The sequence below is a fragment of the Zeus faber genome, assembly GCF_960531495.2.
Source record: "Zeus faber genome assembly, chromosome: 15".
In the NCBI taxonomy this organism is placed as follows: domain Eukaryota; kingdom Metazoa; phylum Chordata; class Actinopteri; order Zeiformes; family Zeidae; genus Zeus; species Zeus faber.
The window spans coordinates 14,985,274-15,007,237 of NC_137194.1; the positions used below are offsets into that span (position 1 = coordinate 14,985,274).

General features: G+C 42.9%; 3 protein-coding genes across 4 annotated transcripts in view; 2 read left to right on the forward strand and 1 right to left on the reverse strand.

The window, feature by feature from the left end:
* ctdsp2 (CTD (carboxy-terminal domain, RNA polymerase II, polypeptide A) small phosphatase 2) overlaps positions 1 to 7,840 on the forward strand; it is an 8,958-nt gene extending 1,118 nt beyond the window's left edge. The window contains exons 2-7 of the mRNA XM_080014713.1: positions 2,051 to 2,214; positions 3,204 to 3,305; positions 3,826 to 3,882; positions 4,614 to 4,706; positions 5,057 to 5,242; positions 5,762 to 7,840. Coding sequence (XP_079870839.1) covers positions 2,051 to 2,214; positions 3,204 to 3,305; positions 3,826 to 3,882; positions 4,614 to 4,706; positions 5,057 to 5,242; positions 5,762 to 5,887 — 728 coding nt within the window. The 3' untranslated portion in view covers positions 5,888 to 7,840. The remainder of the gene's footprint in view (positions 1 to 2,050; positions 2,215 to 3,203; positions 3,306 to 3,825; positions 3,883 to 4,613; positions 4,707 to 5,056; positions 5,243 to 5,761) is intronic.
* A 1,360-nt stretch (positions 7,841 to 9,200) lies between these two features.
* Positions 9,201 to 18,048, forward strand: tegt (testis enhanced gene transcript (BAX inhibitor 1)). Of its 2 annotated transcripts, none has more exons than XM_080015650.1 (10): positions 9,201 to 9,283; positions 10,145 to 10,251; positions 10,367 to 10,475; positions 14,929 to 15,049; positions 15,867 to 15,915; positions 16,060 to 16,157; positions 16,860 to 16,939; positions 17,137 to 17,237; positions 17,563 to 17,638; positions 17,810 to 18,048. In XM_080015650.1, the coding sequence occupies exons 2-10, from the start codon at positions 10,196 to 10,198 to the stop codon at positions 17,831 to 17,833; spliced, it is 714 nt and encodes a 237-aa protein (XP_079871776.1). In that variant the 5' UTR covers positions 9,201 to 9,283; positions 10,145 to 10,195; the 3' UTR covers positions 17,834 to 18,048. The 2 variants fall into 2 exon arrangements, with proteins under 2 accessions (XP_079871776.1, XP_079871777.1); XM_080015651.1 differs by lacking the exon at positions 9,201 to 9,283 and adding an exon at positions 9,307 to 9,430.
* Positions 18,049 to 18,845: 797 nt separating this feature from the next.
* nckap5l (NCK-associated protein 5-like) overlaps positions 18,846 to 21,964 on the reverse strand; it is a 29,427-nt gene continuing 26,308 nt past the window's right edge. Inside the window, exons 12-13 of the mRNA XM_080015388.1 lie at positions 20,587 to 20,738; positions 18,846 to 20,225 (exon numbers count right to left, since the gene is read on the reverse strand). Coding sequence (XP_079871514.1) covers positions 19,965 to 20,225; positions 20,587 to 20,738 — 413 coding nt within the window. The 3' untranslated portion in view covers positions 18,846 to 19,964. The remainder of the gene's footprint in view (positions 20,226 to 20,586; positions 20,739 to 21,964) is intronic.

Here is a 21,964-nt window from a genome sequence, read left to right on the forward strand (position 1 = left end):
GCCGATGTGGCGATCGGTGATCCGCCACATCGCCGTGCCGCCTCCCCCCCTCACTCCCTCCCTCCCCCCCTTCGGCAAAAAAAAAAAAAAAACAACCCAAAAAACGGAGGTCTGCGCCGCCGCGACTTGTCCGTGTGTTTTCAAAGCGACTTGGCTCCGTTCCACGCGCTACGAGGCCACAGCGAAGCACGTCTGTCACCGCACACTGACCACAGGCAGCCTCGGTACAGTACGCGGGGGCTTGTTTTGTTCGGAGCGGCACAGCGGAGGGACGGGGCTACTGCACCGCGCCTGGGGCGCTGCTGTGTGGCGCAAAAAGAAAAGCAAAACCTATCGAAGGGCGACGCGCAGCTGTGGACGTGTGTTCGTCTTATTTATAACTATTTGACGGATGAGGCTGTCCGTCAAAAGGGATGTATAATTTGAACAACAAGTAAAAAAAAACCTCATAAATAAACACATAAATAAGCCACATTGAATCTACCAGGTGCCTTGACAGTGGAACACACACACACACGCACAGGCACACACACACACACACACACACATACACACATACACACGCACGCCCTCCTGCAGCCCATTGTGGAGATCCAGCTTCCTCTTGGCTCCAAGGGGCTTTACTCGTTGATTATGCCTCACTACATGATAAATCGAGTTCTCTCATTGCCATGTGTTTTGCCCCCCCAGTCTTGCCTGGGCCATAGACCCTTTTCCTCTGCTTATCTTGTTGTAAGTGTTTTTTATATCTAGCGCTAACCAGTCTGAATTAAAGACCAGTCAGGGTTTTATACAGTACATAAGGGCAGAATAGGAGGGGGGGGGGGCAAAAGCCTACGCAAATGCAAACGCGAAGGTTTGCATTCAGATACCGTATACTGTACCAAATAACAACGATTTGATCTTGGATCAGTGTTTGTCTTGTCGTGGTGATTGTCCTATTTCCTTCGGTGGTGCTGTTTTGGAACGGCTGTACATCTGTTGAATGACCACATCAAGGTCCACTGTCCATTGTGCCCTAAACAAGGAGTTGTGTAACACGATCACGGCGACGGCTGCATTAAGCCTCGTGGAAGAAAAAAAGAAAAAAGAAAAGAAAGGGGGACTGAGGCAAGGGTTCGGTTCACCGTGGACAGAGTAAATATGAGACCGACACAAGGACGCGCAAACGAGGAAATCCAATGACATGTATTTAAAAATGATCCACGTTCTTTGGCTCCAGTCAACGGTGGATCACTGCCGTACATTCTGCCGTCATTTGCAAGTCCTCACATGAAATTCCTACTGGAGTTGACTCGCAAAGCTGAACCCAGCGTAGAAGGTATCCCCCCCACCCCACCACCATACACACACACACACACACACGCACACACACACTTTTTGCTCCGCTGGGGGGCGGCAGGAGCGTTGTGTTGTGTTGGGTGAACACCCCCGTCTCCACAGTGACCCATCAAAGCCTTGACCACAGAGTATTGGGGTGTGACCGCCCGACTGGACCGGCTCTCCTGGCTAAATCCGGCCGGCAAGGCGGCGGCCCCGAAAGGTCTGGGAGTTTAAAATGGTTGGAATGTTTTCTGTCTGTGTTTTCTGCTTAAGGTACGGCCGAAAAGTGTGGGTTTTCCCGCCCTCTGTGATTATATAACATGTACCAGCCGTTTCCAGCAGCAGCAGCAGAGGCAGGCTCATTAAAAACAGATTTCTTGTGCAGGCTGTACCATCCCTGCAGACGGATGGATAATGCCTTTTTATGAGAGGGGGAAGCGTGTCCTACATCAATATGGTTCATGATCTCTTTAAGAAATCAATATTTTGGATTTATTTAGCATCGAGTCCCTCAGTCCTTTCTAGCCAGGTGCTTATTGTGTTTCGCGACGGAACCCTGTTCACATGAAAAGAAACGAGTCAAAAAAAAAAAAAAAAAAAAAGAAATGTGGGGAGCCTCCACATTCCCCCCCGTACGGAAGGAGAGGCCTGTTGGCTTTTTAACCCAGCTCTCTCTCTCTCTCTCTCTTTCTCTCTCGCTCTCTCTCTCCGTTTTCCCTCTCGACAGGTCAGGTGAGCCGGTCCTCCCTGAAACAGCCCAAGAGTTGTAACATCTTCAAGGCGCTCTTCTGCTGCCTCCAAGCTCAGGATGGCCCCAAGCCGCCGTCGCAGCTGCCGCCGTCTTCCCAGCATGCCTTGCTGGAGTCGCAGGAAAACGGGACAGTCGTCAAGGTAACGCACGCTATTCTTGCGCGAGTGGTCATTTAGAGCCCTGGAAGCAATTTGAAAAGCTTGACCCCCCCCCCCCCCCCACAGAAGTAAAGACCCCCACCCACTCACACACACACACACACACACACACACACACACACACACACACTCAGGAAAAATAAAAAAAAACACCTCTACATAACAACTGCTCCAGCGGTTTGCGGTCACGTGACGGCTTTGATGCTCAACGTGACGCTCCGCGGAAGATAAACGCGGGCGAGCAACGCTCAGTCCTCTAATCGGGCGGACAGAGGCCCAGCGCACGCCGGGTAATTGGGGGGCAGAGATGGGGACAGGGGTGGGGATGGAGAGGGCTGGCGTCGGCGTCGTCGGGGGAACCTGTCAGCCTATTTGGGGGGGGGGGGGGGTTGCGGCGTTTTTTTAATGAGATGCCACGTTTGCTCACGCCGAGGAGTGTCCTCCAGCAACAGCAGCAAACAGGAAGCGGAATAGTTGGACTCTGGCTATTGTTTGGTCGGCTCCGGCTGAAATGCGGCTGAGTGTTCACATCGGGTTGTTGTTTTTGTGTTTTTACATATTTGGTTTATAAAATCTGATATAACACACAATTGTTGTTTCTTAGATTTTTGAGGGTTCATTTTTCAAGTACAGTACATCCCTCAATGAGTCATCTTGTTTCTATTAAAGTAATATCCAATTACATGGAATTGGGTTTGATAAATGCATTGTAGAGGCTCATAAAAATCACATGAACATTGGACATCAACTAAATTTTCCCTCTGAGTAAGATGGTTTCTAGAATCCACGAAGTAAAACGTTTAAAGGTAGCTGATCCTCGGGGTATATTGTACAACTGCCCTCAGATTGCAATTACAAGACTCCCTTTACCCTTAACTCAACGGACAATTTGGACTAACCAGTCGGAGCGGTCCTCGTGTGCACGTGCGATAACCTCGTCCTGAGAGTCTTTTTCTGCCTCTTGTCCTCAGCCGCCAGAGCCCAGCCTCCTGCCCGAGGTGAAGGCCCAGGATGAGGGGAAGATTTGCGTGGTCATAGACCTGGACGAGACCCTGGTTCACAGCTCGTTCAAGGTACCGTTGGCCCCGTTGCCTCCAAAAAAGTGTCATTACGCCACCAGAAAGGGCGCCGGCATTCCGGTTTTGTCGCAGAGATCTCATCACTCCAGTGTGTCCCCCGCCCCCCTAAACTCAAATTGCCCTAGACTGGATGAGAAACTCCTCAGATGACCTCACGAAATAACAACTATATTTGGTGGTGGTGGTGGGGGTTGCGTTAATTTGATCTTGGATTATGTGCAAAGGCAGCGGAAGACTCTGCTTCTGCCCCGTTCCAACCCCAATTGTTCCTCGATCCATATGCAAATTTTCCCACAGTTGACCTACAAATGTAAAAATATGTTTGGGGAACAGCGTCAGGTGAATTATATCCTATTTGTGTAGGCTTATGCGCTGTGATTAATGGCAGCGAGGAGCGGGGAGCCTGCTTCAGAGTGTTCAGTGTTGAGTTGTTATGTAAGGCCATGTGAATGTACACAGTGCGGCTCATGCAAAACGAGCACGCCGACCATCTCGCTCTGTGTCCCCTCCCCAGCCCATTAGTAATGCAGACTTCATCGTGCCTGTGGAGATAGAGGGGACCACACACCAGGTAAATACTGCTCGCCTGCGTGTGTGTGTGCGTGCGTGCGTGCGTGGAGTGGGGTGGTGTTTGTGTGCCTGTGTTGATGTGTTTGCTGAACTGCGAAGGGATGGGTCTTATTTTAAACCAATCAGCCATGTTCTGCGATGATGGGTGCGCGGGGCCCTCTGCTGGCCGGACGTGGGATTACGCCAGTGTCGAAAAAAGCCCAGGTGGAGGAAATGAGTCATATCAGTTTAATTCAACAAATAAATCATAAACATGTTGTTAAATATATAGCTCCTCCACCGCGGAGATGTTGAGGATAATACTTAAAAATCACAGTGTGCCGGACAGTTTGATTTGACTTCGGTGCGGCGTTGGCGACCGTTAAGACATGTGGTTTAGAACTTAACGGAGTAACATGAATCCTCAGACCCACCCCCACCCCAGATGTACACCCACCATTTTTGGCCATCGCCCGATTCAAGTAATCCAGGATAGGCTGGTTAACACCTGCACGGCCTATTCTTGATTACTTGTTTCGGGAAGTGGCCGTGGGCGACGGATTGATGGCCGGACGGACGGAGAAGAGACGTAGGGCGGTGAAGTCGAAATCGTATGTGAAGTCGACGCAACTCGGTGAAATCGCGTCAACGTTTTTGGTTTTTTTTGTTTGTTTTTTTTAATTGCTCCTGCTTTCTAAATGAGTTCCTCGGGTTGATCCACAGTTTATTTATTCGCTGTACTGACCATTTCAGGTGTACGTGCTCAAGAGGCCGTATGTGGATGAGTTCCTGCAGAGAATGGGAGAGTTGTTTGAATGTGTTCTGTTCACTGCCAGTCTTGCCAAGGTATCTATTATTATTATTATTATTTTTATTTTTATTAATTGTCAGATTATCTGATTTCCTTCTTTACCGAATCTCTTTGGTTTTACGTTTGATTGTTTTTTCTTATTTCTTTTTGCTCCCCCTTAGAGCCTTAACGTGCTTTGAGTCATCTGTTTTGTCAATATTCAAGCTTTTAGTTGATTTCTACACCAATAACATATTTAGATACCGTTGTCCAGATGCCGCTTTTACCCGTTTTCACTTAGAGTGCACAGCCCATTAGCAAATCCTGACCCGTCCAACCCGCTTCTTCACCTCTCCCCTACGTGGTTCACCCTCCCAACCCACCCATCCGCCCCCATCCCTCCCAGTACGCGGACCCGGTCACTGACCTGCTGGACCAGTGCGGTGTGTTCAGGGCCCGGCTGTTTCGGGAGTCTTGCGTCTTCCACCAGGGCTGTTATGTCAAGGACCTGAGCCGACTGGGCCGCGACCTGCACAAAACCCTCATCCTGGACAACTCCCCGGCCTCCTACATCTTTCACCCTGAAAATGCTGTGAGTCTTAAAATTGTTATAAAATTTTTTTTTTTTTTTTTTTTTTAATTCCAACAAAAAACGTTGTGAGTAGTAATTAATGGTACTTCGTGGAACATCCCCCTGGGTAGGGCCGAGGGCCTCTGCAGTGGCCGGCCTTGAAGAGCAATCCAAAAATAACAATCTAATCCAAATCAGGAAAACATGCAACAAAATATAGATAATATAATAAATCCGAGAAATCTGGCTTTTTTTTGTGGTTTGGGGCTGTTTTTGTTTTTTTTGCAGTGTTTGGCCAGGAAATTTCCCAGACCTGGCAACCGCTGGTGTCGCCTGACCAGATGCTATTAATGTTATTCATATATAGTATATATATCAATTAGGTTGCAAAACACCATTAGAAAATGAACAATTGTGCTATAAATGTGTAACAAAATAATTATTAGAACATAATTAGGACCAACTGGATTCATATTGAAATATATTTCAAATATCAAAGGCGCCTGAAAAATGACTCTTTCTCCCCTGGTGGTTTCGAAGGTTCCCGTGGTGTCGTGGTTCGACGACGTGGACGATGCCGAGCTGCTCAACCTTTTGCCCGTGTTCGAGGACCTGAGTCAAGCCGACAATGTTTACACCCGACTGGACCAGCTACGAAGACCGTAGATCCTGGAGGGGTGAAAAACAACCAATGGGACCCAACCCCACCCCCCCACCCCCCCCCCGCCAGGTTCCAGCTCCAATCATCCCTAAACTGCAATACTTCAACACCTGAGGAGTCGACGTCCGGCCTCAACAGTCCTTCTCCTAGCCTCCTCCTACAAGGATTTATTTTTCTCTTTCTCTCTCTCGCTCTCACGCTCGCTCTCTCTCTCTCTCTCTCTCTCTCAGTCTAGGATTCTATTTAGTACGTGGCTGGAAAAGTGACCCGGGGCGTTCTTCCAGTTTGACCTAAAGCGTAGACTGCAATCTGAGGCCTTCCCTCCGACCCTCGGTGCTGAGAATATAGTTGGCGACTGTTCCTAAGCACCGTCGGGAAGAGCGGGGAAACATCAACCAAAGTCGTTTGGTAACAATCACTCCGGTGACTGCGTTCACGTGGTTATTCTGCCTACCCTGACTTGACTTTAGGACATTGTTGTATTATTGTGCCTTTTAAGGACCATAACAAACAAAACATCAGCTCAACTTTTTATTTCTTTTTTTTTTTTTTCAACAACTTTTGTAAAAAAAAAAAAAAGATTTTTTTTTTTTTTTTTTTTGTAAATCTTTTATAAGGAAATCTATTTTTAAACAGAAAACATGGTTTATCTATGCAGCCCGTAACACAGACAATACCTCTTATGCGGGACAGTCAGTTATTGCATACGACAGATGTAACCCATGGTCTCACTCATTTGGTCTTTACAGTAAATGAGTTTTATTGCAGATTTACAGTGAGCAAATTTGCAAAAAACAGTGTATTTTAACTTTTGTACAGAGCTATAAAGATCATGATTTAGTTAAACATACCATATACATCATGCAAGTACCAATAAAGGGGCCAGTTTTATATTGGATCATATACAGTGACATTAATCAGGCTAAATTCTTGCTATTGGAATTCCACTATGCTCAACAAAACAGACACACTGGAATTCATCGGTGGCTCATTAAATGACTTCAAACACCACACGTTTTTTCGGTCAAAAGTTATGTCTAATAACTAATTTGTACCTTGTTCCTCTTTTGTTTGTTTGTTTTTTTCTTTGGATGACTAAACGACAATACTTGCACTTGTTTTTATATTGACAGTGCTAAAAAGTGACAAGTGTGCCTTTGAAACTAGTGTTGTGTGTGTGTGTGAGAGCAGATGTGGGGCCTGCACACTGCCGTGTCATGCTGAGCGTGAGGAAACACTGTCCAGATGGAGTGTGATGCCATGGGGCTGTGGTACTTGCAGTGCAACACTTGAAAATATCATCACATGGGATGGATATTTTTTACTGTCTTGAGTGTTTTTCTGTATTTATTGGCCAATAATTGTATTGCCCAGTACCTCCTACTGCTGAACATTTTGAGTTGTAACCCATTTGCCCACTTTGTTGCTGGTCAAGTGTTTTGAAATAACCCCCCCCCCCCTTTTTTTTTTTTTTTGTGCCTTCAAGTAATTTATGTCAAAGGAAGTGCCAGTTGTTAGGGAAGACATATTGAAAATTGAAATACTTTAAAATAACATTAAAAAAAAAACGGGGCTAAATTCCATAATGCATTTAGATGAGACAAGAAATCATATTGTATTGAACCGAATTTTCACCATTTATTTTTTGAATTGGGAATTAGTGGGCTTTCTTGGTTTTCAAGTAAGGTCAAAACAAATAATCCTTTGTTTTCTAATATTTTATGCAATTTTTTTTTTTTTTTTTTGCCTGCATGTCAACCACTCAAATGAAATAAAAAAAATAATATTTACCATTCATGACAAATTGCCAAAAGTGTTTGTTTAGACATTGGTGATCGAACTGTCTTCTGCTCAGTGTTTATCAAAATAATTGAAAGTTTGTCTTTCCTATCTAGACCAAAATCAGAGTCATTTCTGTTGACAAATGTAAAAATAAAATCCATTATATTTTACTGTCATTGTGGTTTTTGTTTTTCTGTAGACACGGGGAAAGTGGGGGGAAAAAATACAACCATTTTTATGGCGTGTCTTTTAATTCTCAATAATTTGGTAATCAATGTTTTTTTTTTTTTTTAATCTAACTTATGAATACCACGCTTGTTGTGAAATTCAGCCTCCGAGTCTGCAGTATTCCAGTACTTTAAGAAACGTTTCTAAAACATCGTAGTCTCAACTTTGTCTCAAAACGAAAATACAAACAACAACGCTGAAACAACGTTGGACGCTGAAAAACAGCCGCATCGGACTTCGGTTGCGGGGTTGTTGTATCTACTTGCGCAGACTTTACTCGCCTGCGACGGTTGTTGTAAACTATACGGGCGATGGGTGTGTGAATCACGGAATGTGGGTGGTAGTAAGGCGCGTTCCCCATGCGGCTCGACCAGCCGCTCCATATTACACACTGGTCCCCGCATCGTGACGCCTCCGCCAGGCAGCCATTTTAGGTGTACCGGGGGGATCTCTGCTGCGTTCGAGGGGAAACTCGGAGATCGGTTGGTCCGGGGCGGTGATCGCATGTACGGGCTGAAAATGTGTTTTATCGGCTCGTTTTTTGGGGGGGGGGGGGGACACAGCGCCCCCGCAGCCAGATTTTCTTCCCTTGGCAACGCTTGTGCATTCGGCAAGTGATAAAACGTATGTCGGCGTAACACAGAACGGACAGAATAGTTTGGATCGTTGTGTTTTCAGATGAGGAAAATAGCGCAATTGAAACTCTGCTTGCCGGTAACGGCGTGTGCCGCCACCTCACTGTGACCCCAGGTGTGTTATCCCGCGACCGAGCCCGAAATTCCGACTTGAAATTCCGAGTTACATGGCCGCTCCGCTGCACTTTTCTCAAGTCGTTTTTTTTTCCCGGTTTCCGAGTGCAGTTGAATGCAGCACAAGGCAGTGTACAAGGAAGTGGCCTCTTATTTTATTGATGTTGTTGTTGCAATAAATGAGTCTGAAACCCTTCTTAGAACGAAGAGTGGCAAACAGTGCACATCTCCTGCACATTCGTACGCACCACTTATGCAATCACCCGAATTCTAAAAAGCCACTTGCTTCTCGATACTTCTGGCTGCTACACATGCTGCGTTCCAATAAAGTCGAAACTCGTACAAATTTCACCCAGTTTTGTAGCTCTGTGGAGTTCACAAAGTTCCCCAAACAAACCCATTCGCCGCGGGCGACCGCGTCGCCCCCGAACGGAGGCAATAATAGGACTCAATTAGGCGGGAGGCAGTCGGAGCCGGGATTACCGAGTTCCCATTCCCCCCCGGAACGCCGCGTTAGGGGCGTGGCCTTCCCTGACGTCACTGGACTGCTGGGCGCTGACTGACACGTACTGTTTGGAAACAGAAGGAGGAGGAAGAAGATCCCACACCGAGGGCTGGACGGAGAGCGGGGCTCAGCACCGAGTACGTGGAACCGCCCGGGCCGAAATGGCGTTGTTTTGACGGGCTATTGGTTGGTGGCGTTCGCCCGACGGAAGAGACGTTGAAGCGCGTGGACGGACTAGCATACGTGTGCTAAAATGCCGTTGGCCCGTCAGTGAGCTAGCGCAGGTTAATGACGGCTGCGTCGACTGTTTTAGTGTTTCGCTGCCGGTCGATCCCACGGTTCACGGTGACAATTTATCCGTCAAACACGAAGGCGGCGCTCCGCCTTCCGCCGCGACGCTTAAAATGTTCGGTTCGCCTCCCCCGTTTCAGTCCCGTCGGTCCGCCGTGTGGAATAAAGTGGGGTACGACGCAGGCTGCTAGCTTGTTTGGCTAACCACAGCCATGGATCGACGCTTGACTTTATTTTAATCTCCTGTGTGACGCAACAAACTCCTCCTTTACTCACGTCCATGTTTGCGATAAGAATGTTCCTCAGTGGTGAAAGTTCCCTGGTTCAAATAGTGCCCTGGCAATTTATGCGACAGATTAGAACATGCACTCATTTGACACAGTGTGAACTGTTGATGCAGTTATTTTCTTATAATATTTGTTAGGTGTATTTTATGCTGCCAATTTTCATTATCTCATTTAGCTCTTTAGGTTGAGCTCATTTTGCTCTTTCTCACAGTTTTTATTTATTACTACCTCCCAATTGTTTTCATATGAGCTCGTGTTAACACCGTCATTTTCCTCTGGGGATGAATAAGCTTTCTGTCTGTCTGATAGGGATTTGTTATTGTTGAACTTGTGGATGAGCGTTAATGATTGTCCCATGTAGTTATGACTGATTGTGTGAATATAACTTGAACTGGCGATGTTTTTATCCCCCTCCCCCAGAGAAGGCAGCGTCCAAAGAGATCTCTACGAAACCCCCACTCTGCAGCCAGGATGAACGCGTTTGACAGAAACATCAACTTTGATGCTCTCTTCAAGTTTTCCCAAATGTAAGTATGTGGGCGGATTTTCAGTGCGTTGTGTTTGTGCACCTTGTCCACTACTTTGAACGCTTTTAACATTTCCTAAAAAAAAAAAATTGAATTTGTGTTTTCTTTGTCCCAGCCCTCACTCCACCCAGGTGCACCTGAAGAACGTGTACTCCAGCCTGGCCATTTGCATGTTCGTGGCCGCCGCTGGATCCTACGTCCATGTTGTCACTCGCCTCTTTCAGGTAACATTGACGTTAGGAAATGGCATCGCCGGCTGTTATTATATATGCGGTTGGTCTATTGACACGCATGGGAGCAAGTGTAAACACATGGCAAAATGTGGCGCTTCAGAAAATTACTTATTGAATGGATTATTACAACATTTGCCCGTCTGTTACCATGCAGGGCCAATATTAGGTGAGGTGACTTCAAGTTAACATCTTCAACTTTGCAAATCAGTCAGATTTTGATGTATTTGTCGCTTATTTTGCCTCCTGTGAATATGATAGTGAGAGAAAGTCAAAAACATATTCCGTGTTTGTGGTGTAGTGTTTAATCACTTTGAATGGAACAGTGTTGTTGGGAACTACCACACAGTCATTTTCTTCCACAGAAACACCGTGATGCAGGACTCTTGTAGTAGACAGCAACGTTTTTAGGATTAAGTAATAACTCGGAACGTCAGCCGATGCTGCGTTCAAAGGAAACTCACAAAATTGTAACTTTTTTTTTTTTTTTTAAGACCTAATGCTGGCAACATTGATGTTAGGCAATGGCGTCGGTGGCTGCTATTATTGATGCGATTGGTCTATTGACCTGTCGAGCTGTTTTCAAGTTGCTTGAAACACACTTAATACTCTCATACAGTTTCAGTAGACGGAGCAGGTTCCCAAAGTTAAACGGTGATGCTCGCTAAATGTTCGATCGCATTATGTCGCATTAGATGTTAAATCCCGTAACTTAACTAGGGATCATATCATAAATATTATCAGTTTATTTCTCTCAAGTCACGCAATCAACGTAATGATGCTCCATAGGAGTTTCTGCATGGTGTTGATTTGCCGGCGGTCTGTTAAAGATTGCCTGTACGGGGGGACTGTTACTAGGCAACGCTCCGACTCGTTTGGAAGTCCGTTGACAGCTGTTGGCACAAATTCCCCGCGCCCACGTGTTTAGCTGTCATTTGGTTAAACTTGTGAACTGTTACAGCTCGACTTTAAAAGACAAATATACGTGACTGTCCAAGTTTTATGATGCAATGCCCGAGACATAACTTTTAACGGCGTTGAGGCTGGGCATGACCAATCTGGTGTGGCGGCTTAATGGCTGTTATGGGAATAGCTGTGTGGTTGTTATTTTGCGATGCTCAGAGTTATAATGATAGTACGGACATGGTTGAGGTGTCGTTAGAACTGGGACGTCGTAGACATCTCGTGGTTCAAGTTTCATCCAAATAGATCCACGTACGGACTGGAATTTAGTTGAAAAACAAGCCAAATTTGACCGGATGTAGCCGACGGTTCGTGGATCACCTACACGACAATGTATAAATGTGCAGATTGTAGTTCTGAAATCCATTCACGACATGCGCGGTACATGGTGTAGAGTCAATCGCTCTGTTGTGGTTAGAGATTACAAACAACGTGTGTTTTTGTGTCTGTCTATCATCGAACTGGGTTGAAGTCTGCAGGGCTGTTGGATTGATATTTATCTCCTTGGTCTTTTTGTAAATGAAGACGTTCTGTTTGGATCTAACCCCGTGTTAGATGCGGCAACCGAGGAAGTCCATTCAAACAGTGCGACTCCATGACGCATTTCATGTACTCCGAACTAATCGAGAAAGCAAGTACCTGGAAAATTATAAATAATCACAGAAAAACATCAACTATTCGGAAAACCCGGATACAAAAAAATAGAATTCACAGATAGACGTCAATAAGTAACTTCCCCAAGCACCACATTCCACCATCTTTGTTGACGTGCGGAACTGCTTTATGCCAATATTTGACGACACGGTGCTTTGCGTTAGTTGTGCACGCATGGTAGCAAGTGTAAACACACAGTGGAATGTGGCGCTTCGGGAAATTACTCATTGAATGGATTATTACAACATTTGCCCGTCTGTTACCATGCAGCGGCAACATGATGTGAGTTCAATTAAAGTTTGCATCTTCAACTTTGCAAATAAGTTGGATTTTGATACAGATGTGGACAGATTTGTTAGTACCCTTGCAGCTCATTGAAACAATGCTTAATTCCTCCTGAAAAGTGATGAAATTAAAAGCAATTTTCTCATGTATACCTGCATGCCTTTGGTATGTCATAGAGTAAAGCAAAGAAACTGTGAAACTGGACAAATTTGCATGAAGCATTGTTTCAATGAACTGCAAGGGTACCAACAAATTTGTCCACGTCTGTATCAAAATCCAACTTATTTGTAAAGTTGAAGACGTAAACTTTAATTAAACTCACCTCATGTTACCCCTGTTGGCTGGGCCCCCTTAGAAAAGATTGTAAAAATTGGATTATAGCGATATTTCAAACTGTTTTATTTAATTGGTATCACACATGTCTTCAATCTTATAATCAGTCATTCAGCCTATTTAAATGGAGAAAAGTTGTCACTCTGTTGTTTGGTGTCATTGTGTGCACCACACTGAACATGGACCAGAGAAAGCAAAGGAGAGAGTTATCTGAGAGAATCAGAAAGAAAATGATAGACAAGCATGTTAAAGGTAAAGGCTATAAGACCATCTCCAAGCAGCTTGATGTTCCTGTGAATACAGTTACAAATATTATTAAGAAGTTTTAAGGTCCATGGGACTGTAGCCAAACTCCCTGGATGCGGCCTCAAGAGGAAAATCGACCCCAGATTGAACAGAAAGTTAGTGTAAATGGTAGAAAAAAGTCAAGGACAACTTCCAAAGAGGTACAAGCTGAACTTCAAGGTATATCAGTATCTGATCACACCATCCTTGCTTTTTGGAAGAAGACCCAGGAGGACCTCACTTTGAAAAAAACCCATAAAAAAGCGGGACTGGGATTTGCTAAAATGCATATTGACAAGCCACAATGCTTCTGGGAGAATGTCCTTTGGACAGATAAATCAAACCCGGAAGTCACATCAGCTCTAGGTTCATGGACGAAAAGATGAAGCTTTCAAAGAAAAGAACCATACCTACTGTGAAACATGGAGGAGGCTCGGTTATGTTTTTGGGCTGATTTGCTGCGTCTGGCATGGGGTGCCTTGAATCTGTGCAGGGCATAATGAAATCTCAAGACTCTCAAGGCATTCTTGAGGGAAACATACTGCCCAGTGTCAGAAAGTTCTGTCTCAGTCCCAGGTCATGGGTCCTCCAACAGGATAATGACCCAAAGCACACAGCTAAAAGCACCCAAGAACGGATAAGAGCAAAACATTGGACTATTCTGAAGTGGCCTTGTATGAGCCCTGATCTGAATCCTATCGAACATCTATGGAAAGAGTTGAAATATGCAGTCTGGAGAAGGCACCCTTCAAACCTAAGACAGCTGGAGCAGTTTGCTCAAGAAGAGTGGGCTAAACTACCTGTTGACTGGTGCACAAGTCTCATCGAGAGCTACGGAGAGCTACCGAAATTGCTTGCTTGCAGTGACTGCCTCTAAAGTTTTTGCAACAAAATATTAGGTTATGGGTCCTATAATTTTTGTCCAGGCCATTTTAGTATATAATTGATTTCTTTAGCAATCATTAATCTCTTTTCACAGTTTCTTTGCTTTACTCTATGACATACAAAAGGCATGCAGGTAATATACATGAAAAAATTGCTTTTAATTTCATCACTTTTGAGGATGAATGAATCATCTTTTCAATGAGCTCTAAGGGTGACAACAAATTTGTCCATGTCTGTGTATATATGTTGCTTATTTTGCCTCCTGTGAATACGAGAGGGAGGGAAACAGTCGAAAACAAATTCCGTGTTTGTGTCCTCACACATGGAGTTCGCATGCACCTCCTGAGCAACGGGTCCGAATCGTGTCCCGTTTTTTATTTGAGTCCCAAAAGTTAAAAAAGTGGATGAAATGTCTCTGAGGGACATGCAGTGTTTAATCCGTTTGAATGGAACCGTGTTGTTGGGAACTTCCACACGGAGTGGTTTCCTTCCACAGAGACACCGTGAGGCTGGACTCTGTGGACAACAGGTTAATAGACAGCCACATTTTTAGGATAAAGTAATAACACGCAGCAAGTGTATCAGCTTGTATCAGTAATAATGCGTGTCACCAGAACTCGTAAGGTCAGCCGATGCTGCGTTCAAAGGTAACTCGGAAAATTGTAACTCAGCTTAGATTCAATGCTGATGTAAATTTGAGCAACAGCACAAACTGGTGCTACGTTCTCTGGGAGCTCAATCATTTGAAATGGGTGTTGATAATGGACCATGTGTATTGCTGCCTGCAGCTATAGTTATTTTTTATTATTATTATTTTTTATTATGGGACAGATGATGTAACCAGTGGAAGTCCCTCTGAAGCCACAGACTAAATCACCACAGAGCTTATTCGCTGGCAGTGTATTTCTTGAGATGGCAACCTCTTTGGTGGATAAAATAGGCGGTGACAATTTCCTTTTCTGTTTTTAACAGAATAATGAACAATTATGTAATTTTCCTGACGTAATTGGTGCCTGCCTAACCTGACTCCTCGGCCCGTCAGGGAGGCGTGCTGTCCCTGCTTGGCTCCCTGGGGATGATGCTGTGGCTCGCCATGACGCCACACAACTCTGAGACGGAGAAGAAGAGGCTGGCTATCCTCGCCGGCTTTGCTTTCTTCACAGGTAAACCGCTTTAGTATGTCTCATCTTACATTTAGGAAACCAAAATTAGCTCAATTGATATGCCCTAGATTCCTGCAATATGTCTTTCTATCCTAAATTTGAAGTTTGAGGGTGAAAATGATCTCATATAGGTAGAAAATTCGAGCTATCTTGAGTATTACATATTCGGTTATTTGTGTTGCACATTTCATACACAAGGTCAAGTCAGAGTGATTTGAAGTACTTGAACTTAATTAAGAATTTTTTTTATAACCGATCATTAACGGTCAAAATATTTGGGCACAGTGTAAACATTGTGTTTTTAGTTGTTTTATTTGGAGGAACGGGCATTGAACAGACAAATATTCCCATTGAACAGCAGCTGAATCCGATTCGACTGACAAAATTCTGAGTCGGGTACAAAAAAAACCCTCCCGAAGGCTTTAATTATTTATTTATTTTGCTGTAATGAGTTGATGTCACGTGACCGCGGTAATCGTCACAGCCCTATTTGCACGTGTCGCTGCAATGACAAATATTAGAGACGAGTATTTGAGAATGTTACTCTACGGTTCAGTAGTTCAAATAATGCCCTTGGATAATTCTAAAGCCTATTTTTCTTTTACCTTGCAACAAACGTTTTTTTAATTTTTTTTTATCGTTTATTTTACATGTCTAACTGATAGTGTTATTCGGTCAGAATTCTAATTGTCGGTTAAACCGTAAATTATTAACCAATTATCACAGCTCTTCCTTGATTTACAACCGCCAAAGAGTCAGTTAGCAGTTTCCCTTTATCTGCGTTTTTGTTACATTTTTTTTATTTTTTGTGCACCAGGCGTCGGCCTTGGCCCCGCCATGGACTTTGTCATCGCCATCAACCCCAGGTATGTGTCACTCCATCAGGTGGAAACTCAAACACTGTAAGAAACAAACAAAGAACAAAAACCACAAACTCTACCTGTTTGGCCTGGAAATTAAAATCCCTGTTCTGAGCTCACGCAGTACTCTTGTTTGACTCTCCCCCGCAGCATCATAGTGACGGCGTTCCTGGGAACTTCCATCATCTTTGTCTGCTTCACTCTCAGCGCACTCTATGCCAAGCGAAGGAGCTACCTCTTCCTGGGAGGTTTGTTGTTATTGCAACTCAGGGCGCGCTGTAGCATACGCTCTGTAATAACAAAAAACTGAAGTCATCGGAACAACACAAGTTTCCTTCATACCCATCGGACTTAGCATCAGCCACTCTTTTAATAGTTTCTTGCTTATTGTTGTTGCCTAGGCATATTTTAGTGTTTTCCTTAATTCTTGGTTTACACTTATTGTCCCTCAGTAGGTTATTGTCAGAGACAATATTTTTTTTTTTAATCTTAGGTTTTTCTTTTGTTTATTGTACATTCCATTTTGATCTATCTTGAGTTAAACCTTATTTTTACTGTATATCAGCAATTTTTCAGGTAATCCGCAAGTTGCATTGCATATCGGCATTTCCTTTTTTCTATTTGTATTTTTATTATGTTGTTATTATTATTATTATTTTATTTTTTTAAATTATTATTATTATTATTATTATTATAATTATTATTATTATTATTATTATTATTATTATTGCCTACTTTAAGCATATCAGGGTATATTTTTCTATTTGGATAATTATTAAATAATAATAATAATAATAATAATAATTATTATTATTATTATTATTATTGCTGCCTACTTTAAGCAGCTGTGACACTGCAGTTTCCCCCCATGATCAATAAAGTATCTATCTAATATTTTTTTCAAATTTCTGTATCTGCTCATGTAATTACTAATGATGGTTTGTGTCCAGGAACTCTGATGTCAGGCCTGTCCCTCCTGTTCCTGATGTCCGTCATCAACATGTTCTTCGGTTCCGCGATGCTGTTCAAGGTAGAGGAATTGTGTGTGTGTGTGTGTGTGTGTGTGTGTGTGTGTGTGTGTGTGTGTGTGTGTGTGTGTGTGTGTGTGTGTGTGTGTGTGTGTGTGTGTGTGTGTGTGTGTGTGTGTGTGTGTGTGTGTGCGCGCTCTTTGGGACAGCCCGGTTAAAAACAAAATAACTAAGCCTTTGTTCGGTGTCAACTTCTCAGGCGCACATGTACCTCGGGCTGATCATCATGTGCGGCTTCGTGCTGTTCGACACTCAGCTCATCATTGAGAAGGCAGAGAACGGCGACAAGGACTACATCTGGTGAGTGCCGGCGTCCAACCGCCACCAAACATGTACCGAAACGATACGAAAACGCTTTGGAACAAAGACACAAAACTTGGCTTTGTTATTCAACTGAGATGGCATTCATTTAAAGAGAAGCCATAGTTATAAAAAAAATTAATCACACACATAAGGATGGAAAATTATTTGGTAAAATATTTTATCAAATGGAATAATTCTGAAGGTATTGAGTTATTCGTTTTGGGTTATGTTTTTATATATATATTAAAAAAAAAAAAATACTCATTACTTAAATGTATTCGATTTTCTTTTCTTATTTTCTTTTCATTTTCTTTCTCCAAAGGCATTGCGTGGACCTGTTCCTTGATTTTGTCACCATCTTTAGGAAACTGATGGTCATTCTCGCCATGAATGAGAAGGTACTGTGTTTATTGGACAAATCAACTCAGAACTCCTGTCTTTTAGAAGTTGTTGCCTTTGAAAAAATAATTTAATTTGGAATTTCCATTCCTTTAGAAGATCAAAAAGATAAATACATTATGCTCTTGTGTTATGTAATAACTGTTTCATTGTTTTTTTTTTCTTCTTAGGACAAAAAAAAGGAAAAGAAGTGAGAGGCCAAGCAGCAATGTGAGGTTTCAAAATAAAAAAAAATAAAAAAAGAAATCAACCCGTGAGAAGAGGCACAATTTGCTCAGCTGTTGGTGCTTTCACTTTCTGTCTTCATTTTTTTAAATTAACTCCCATGTGGTCTTATATTACTTTTGACTTACAATAAGGGTTGAATGTAGGTTTGTGATAAACTAACTAGGGTTTTTTTGGCTGTGAATGGGGGGGGTGGGTGGGGGACGGGGGGACGGGTTGTAAAGATCTCTACTAATCCTGCAGTGACCCTGCTTGGCCTCTAGAGGGGAGTGTTGTCCTACAAAAGCTCCGGAAAGCTGAACAGCATTTACGTACTACATACGTTTTCATATTATTTAGTGCCAATTACACATTAGGCTCCTTTAGCAGCTTCTGAGACTGATTGTTGTCTTATTTTAATTCATGTCATTTGATTCAGTGATTCACCTATTAATATATATACTTTTTCCTCCAAAAACGATCTCAAGTGGAGTGTCACATGACGGCAAACCATTCCCTTGATAGATTTCTCTTGTAAACTTATTTATTCCCATTTTTAGTTTTGATCAAACATTGTGAGGGTAAGAATAGCAAAGCCTACTTCCATCGATGGCCGTTTTTTAATTTTTTTTTATTCCTGCTAATTTCAGTTGGATTTAAATTCCCGTGGTGGACAGGATGTTCTGGCTCATGTAGGAATAGTCGCCATCTGTCCATATTTTTGCCTGCGGACAGGCCAGCTATTCAGATTGCTCCCTTATGTAAATTTGTCTCTCAAAAAATGGTCTAAAGTACATGTTCTTTAGAAATTAGTTTGCCAAATGTCGTGATGTTAACTCTTTATCAATTATTTTGAACATCTGTAAACTGTGAAGGATTTATTTTGATGTAATATTGAAAAATCAAATAATTTGATACATTTTCTCAAATAAATTTGTTGAATGTGATCAAATCAACTTTGTCTTGGCATGTATGTGTCTTTACAATGGCTGAACCCAGAGGTACTAAATCAAAACTTTTTAATTAGAAAGTTGAAAAAAGGGCAGTGGGTACATATGATCTCTAGTAGCTAGGGAACAGACAGCAACAGAACCTTGGACGTACGAGATATGAACATAATCTAAGCAGACTCCAAATTTTCACAAAGATTAAAAAAAAATAATTAAAAAAAAAAAAGATGACAAATGATGTACATTTCACTTAAAATAAATAAATAATAGAAATACATATTCATTGAATAGTGTAGCCATTTCTTTTTTTCTCCTATGATATTATTGCTGGTATATATTACCTTTTAAAAGTATTATGATTTAAAGCACAGACATTCTGATGACCTTTCTCGGCCACAGAAGAGAAATAATCTCAACATGATCAATTGTATGTACATTAAAATGGTAATGTATGAGTTGAGCAATTAATCACACACATGAACATTCATTTTCTTCTCTAGATGGAGTTGAATGAGGAAATACAATTTTTTTTTTTTTTTTTTTTTTTTTAAAGTACATCGTGTTGTGAACTTATATCGAGGGAAGAAAAAAATGAAATGGACGTATTGGTACAGTATGTCGGCTACTCCCAACGGTCAGCGCTTCATCGCTTCCAAGAAGACAAAAGAACCTTCTCACAGGCTCAGACAAAAGATCGAGGATGAGGCAAACTTTTCAGTCACCGTATTTTGTTTATACAAGGATTGAAAATCTGTGTGTGGTTATCGTTGAGTTTGGCCATGCTTTTGTGTTGTCCAGTATACATGAATTCAAGATCTGTGTCCACAATCAATTTCATTGCGGGGGGGGAAAAAAAAGGGAAGGTGAACATCTTGTTATATTTGAGTGGCTTTTGGTTTTTTTTCGTGTTTAGTAGAAATCCTGAGGAGTCCTATCCATCAATCTTTCCTGTTTGCGACAGTGTTTTTTTTTTTTAAGGGCACAGTTTGTTTCCATGGTTCCCCTGCGAGGTGGCAGGTCGGGGGGTGTTGCAATCAGGAATCGGTGTCTAAAATGTTGCGTACGGCGTTGTGTGTGGCTGACTTTGTTAGACGGGGTGGAGCTTTTGCATCAGTCCTTTTCTTTTTTATTTTTTTTTTAAATTTCCTTTTCCTTTTCCAACCACCCCCCGTCATCCTTGGCTGCCGCACGACGACAGGCTGTCATAGAGCGAGTCGCTGAGCGATTCGGGGGTCTCCAGAACCTGCGGGCGGCTGGGGGAGATGGCCTCCTCCGGCCGCTCCCTGAGCAGCTCCAACCCGGCATCGCGGCTCATCTCGGGGACACTGGGCACACGGGTCTTCCCCCTCCGGCCGAGGCCCGACTGGGCCGGGACGGGCAGGCTGCCCGGGTCCACCACCCGGCTGGAACATGGACCGCCGGCCTTCACGCCCTGCGCCGGGTGCAGAGGGGTGGAAACATTTTTAGGTCACATATTTCATTTTACGTAACACCTTGTGACAAAAAAAAAAAAAGCCTACAGGAATCATCCATTTGTGAATCTTTAATATTCAGTGGATGAATAATTCAGTTCCAAGGGGAGAAAGTGATGCTCTGTTTTTTACATTATGTAAGATGTGAGTGCAGTTTAAAAAAGAAACGCAGGCCTCCATTAGATGGTTTTCCACTGAATGCAAAGTACTTCCAGCGTGGTGCCTCTGGCCCACATAATTCCTTTAATGACCGAAAGAGTTCCAAAAAAGACCAACATCGAGCCTTATTTGAAATCGAATTGTCTATTGTATCCAACCCACCCCTCGGAACGGGGACCCATAGGCGACAGTCTCTTCCTCCTCCTCCTCCACGGCCAGGTACACCTCCGTGGAGCCCGCCGGGGTCTTCAAGTTCGGGAAGGTCCACGTCTTAGAGCGCGGGGAGAACATGTTCGCTCCGTGGGCCTCCTTGTCTGTGGTGAAGATTGAAGAAGAGATGGAACCATGTCCGACTCAAGACTTTTGCTATTATTTGTGTTATTATATGTTCCGCGAGCTGACAACTAAAAAAGGTGTGACTTAAATCATATACAGGTACTCCTCACCCCGCGACCTACCTGTTTAACGACCGTTCGGACTTGCGATCAGCTCTCCCACCAGTCAGAATTGTATGCTGTGTACAATACCACGCACAACACCCTTGACATACTATATTCACTATATACACTATATATACTATATACACAATATACTGTATACTATATATCCATATATACTTTATATGCTTTATACACTATATACAATGTATATACTATATATATACTATACACTATATACATCTCATCTCAGCACTGTTCTGAAGTCTGTCAGTATTCACAACACTAGTGTTCACAATGGCCACGCCATTTTATCCCAATCGCCCAACGATTGGGATAAAACTATCCCTTGATACAACAGTGATTCATGAAAGGCTTACACCCTCAAAACTTAAATTTGTCCAGGAAAATATTTACTCTGATGAACACGAGCCCTCGGGTAAAACAGTGGTGCAGGGCGATCAGGTCCAACTTCCCAGCCTCAAAGAAAATCTCTTACATCGTCAAAGGGGAGAAAACATATTTTTGAGGTCATGTGGAATCCTTTTTATTGATTTCTTTAGAAGTACAAATGCTACAAAGTAAGTTAGAGAAGAACTACATCTTGTTATGACTATTGTTACTTTCGGTCTTAACGTGAGAAAAGGATAGGTAACGTAATATCTGGGCAACTTTCTGTGTACCCAAATTGCTTTGTCATCATTTATGTATATAGATACATTGCATTATGGGATATGTAATGACCAGTTGTTTTGTTTGTATTTTATTCATTTTTATTCCTACCCAGACTGGACATGTTCTACTGAAATTGTATTTGTCCTAACTTAACTAAATAATTAAATATAAGGACACTGGATAGACACGTAGAGTGAGGGAAGTGGGGGAGGGGTGGAAATGTAAATTGTTGTTGCTAATGTCTATCATATGTTGTTGGATTTAAAGCCTTAAAAGATCAATGAAAACAAACAAACAAATAAATAAATAACTAACTAAAAAGTCTTAAGTTACGGCGTCAATGAGCTTTTTCCAAGTTGAAAAGGTAACATTAATTCGACAGAAGAAAAATACTCCATACTGGTTATGGTACAATCTGGACACAGTAC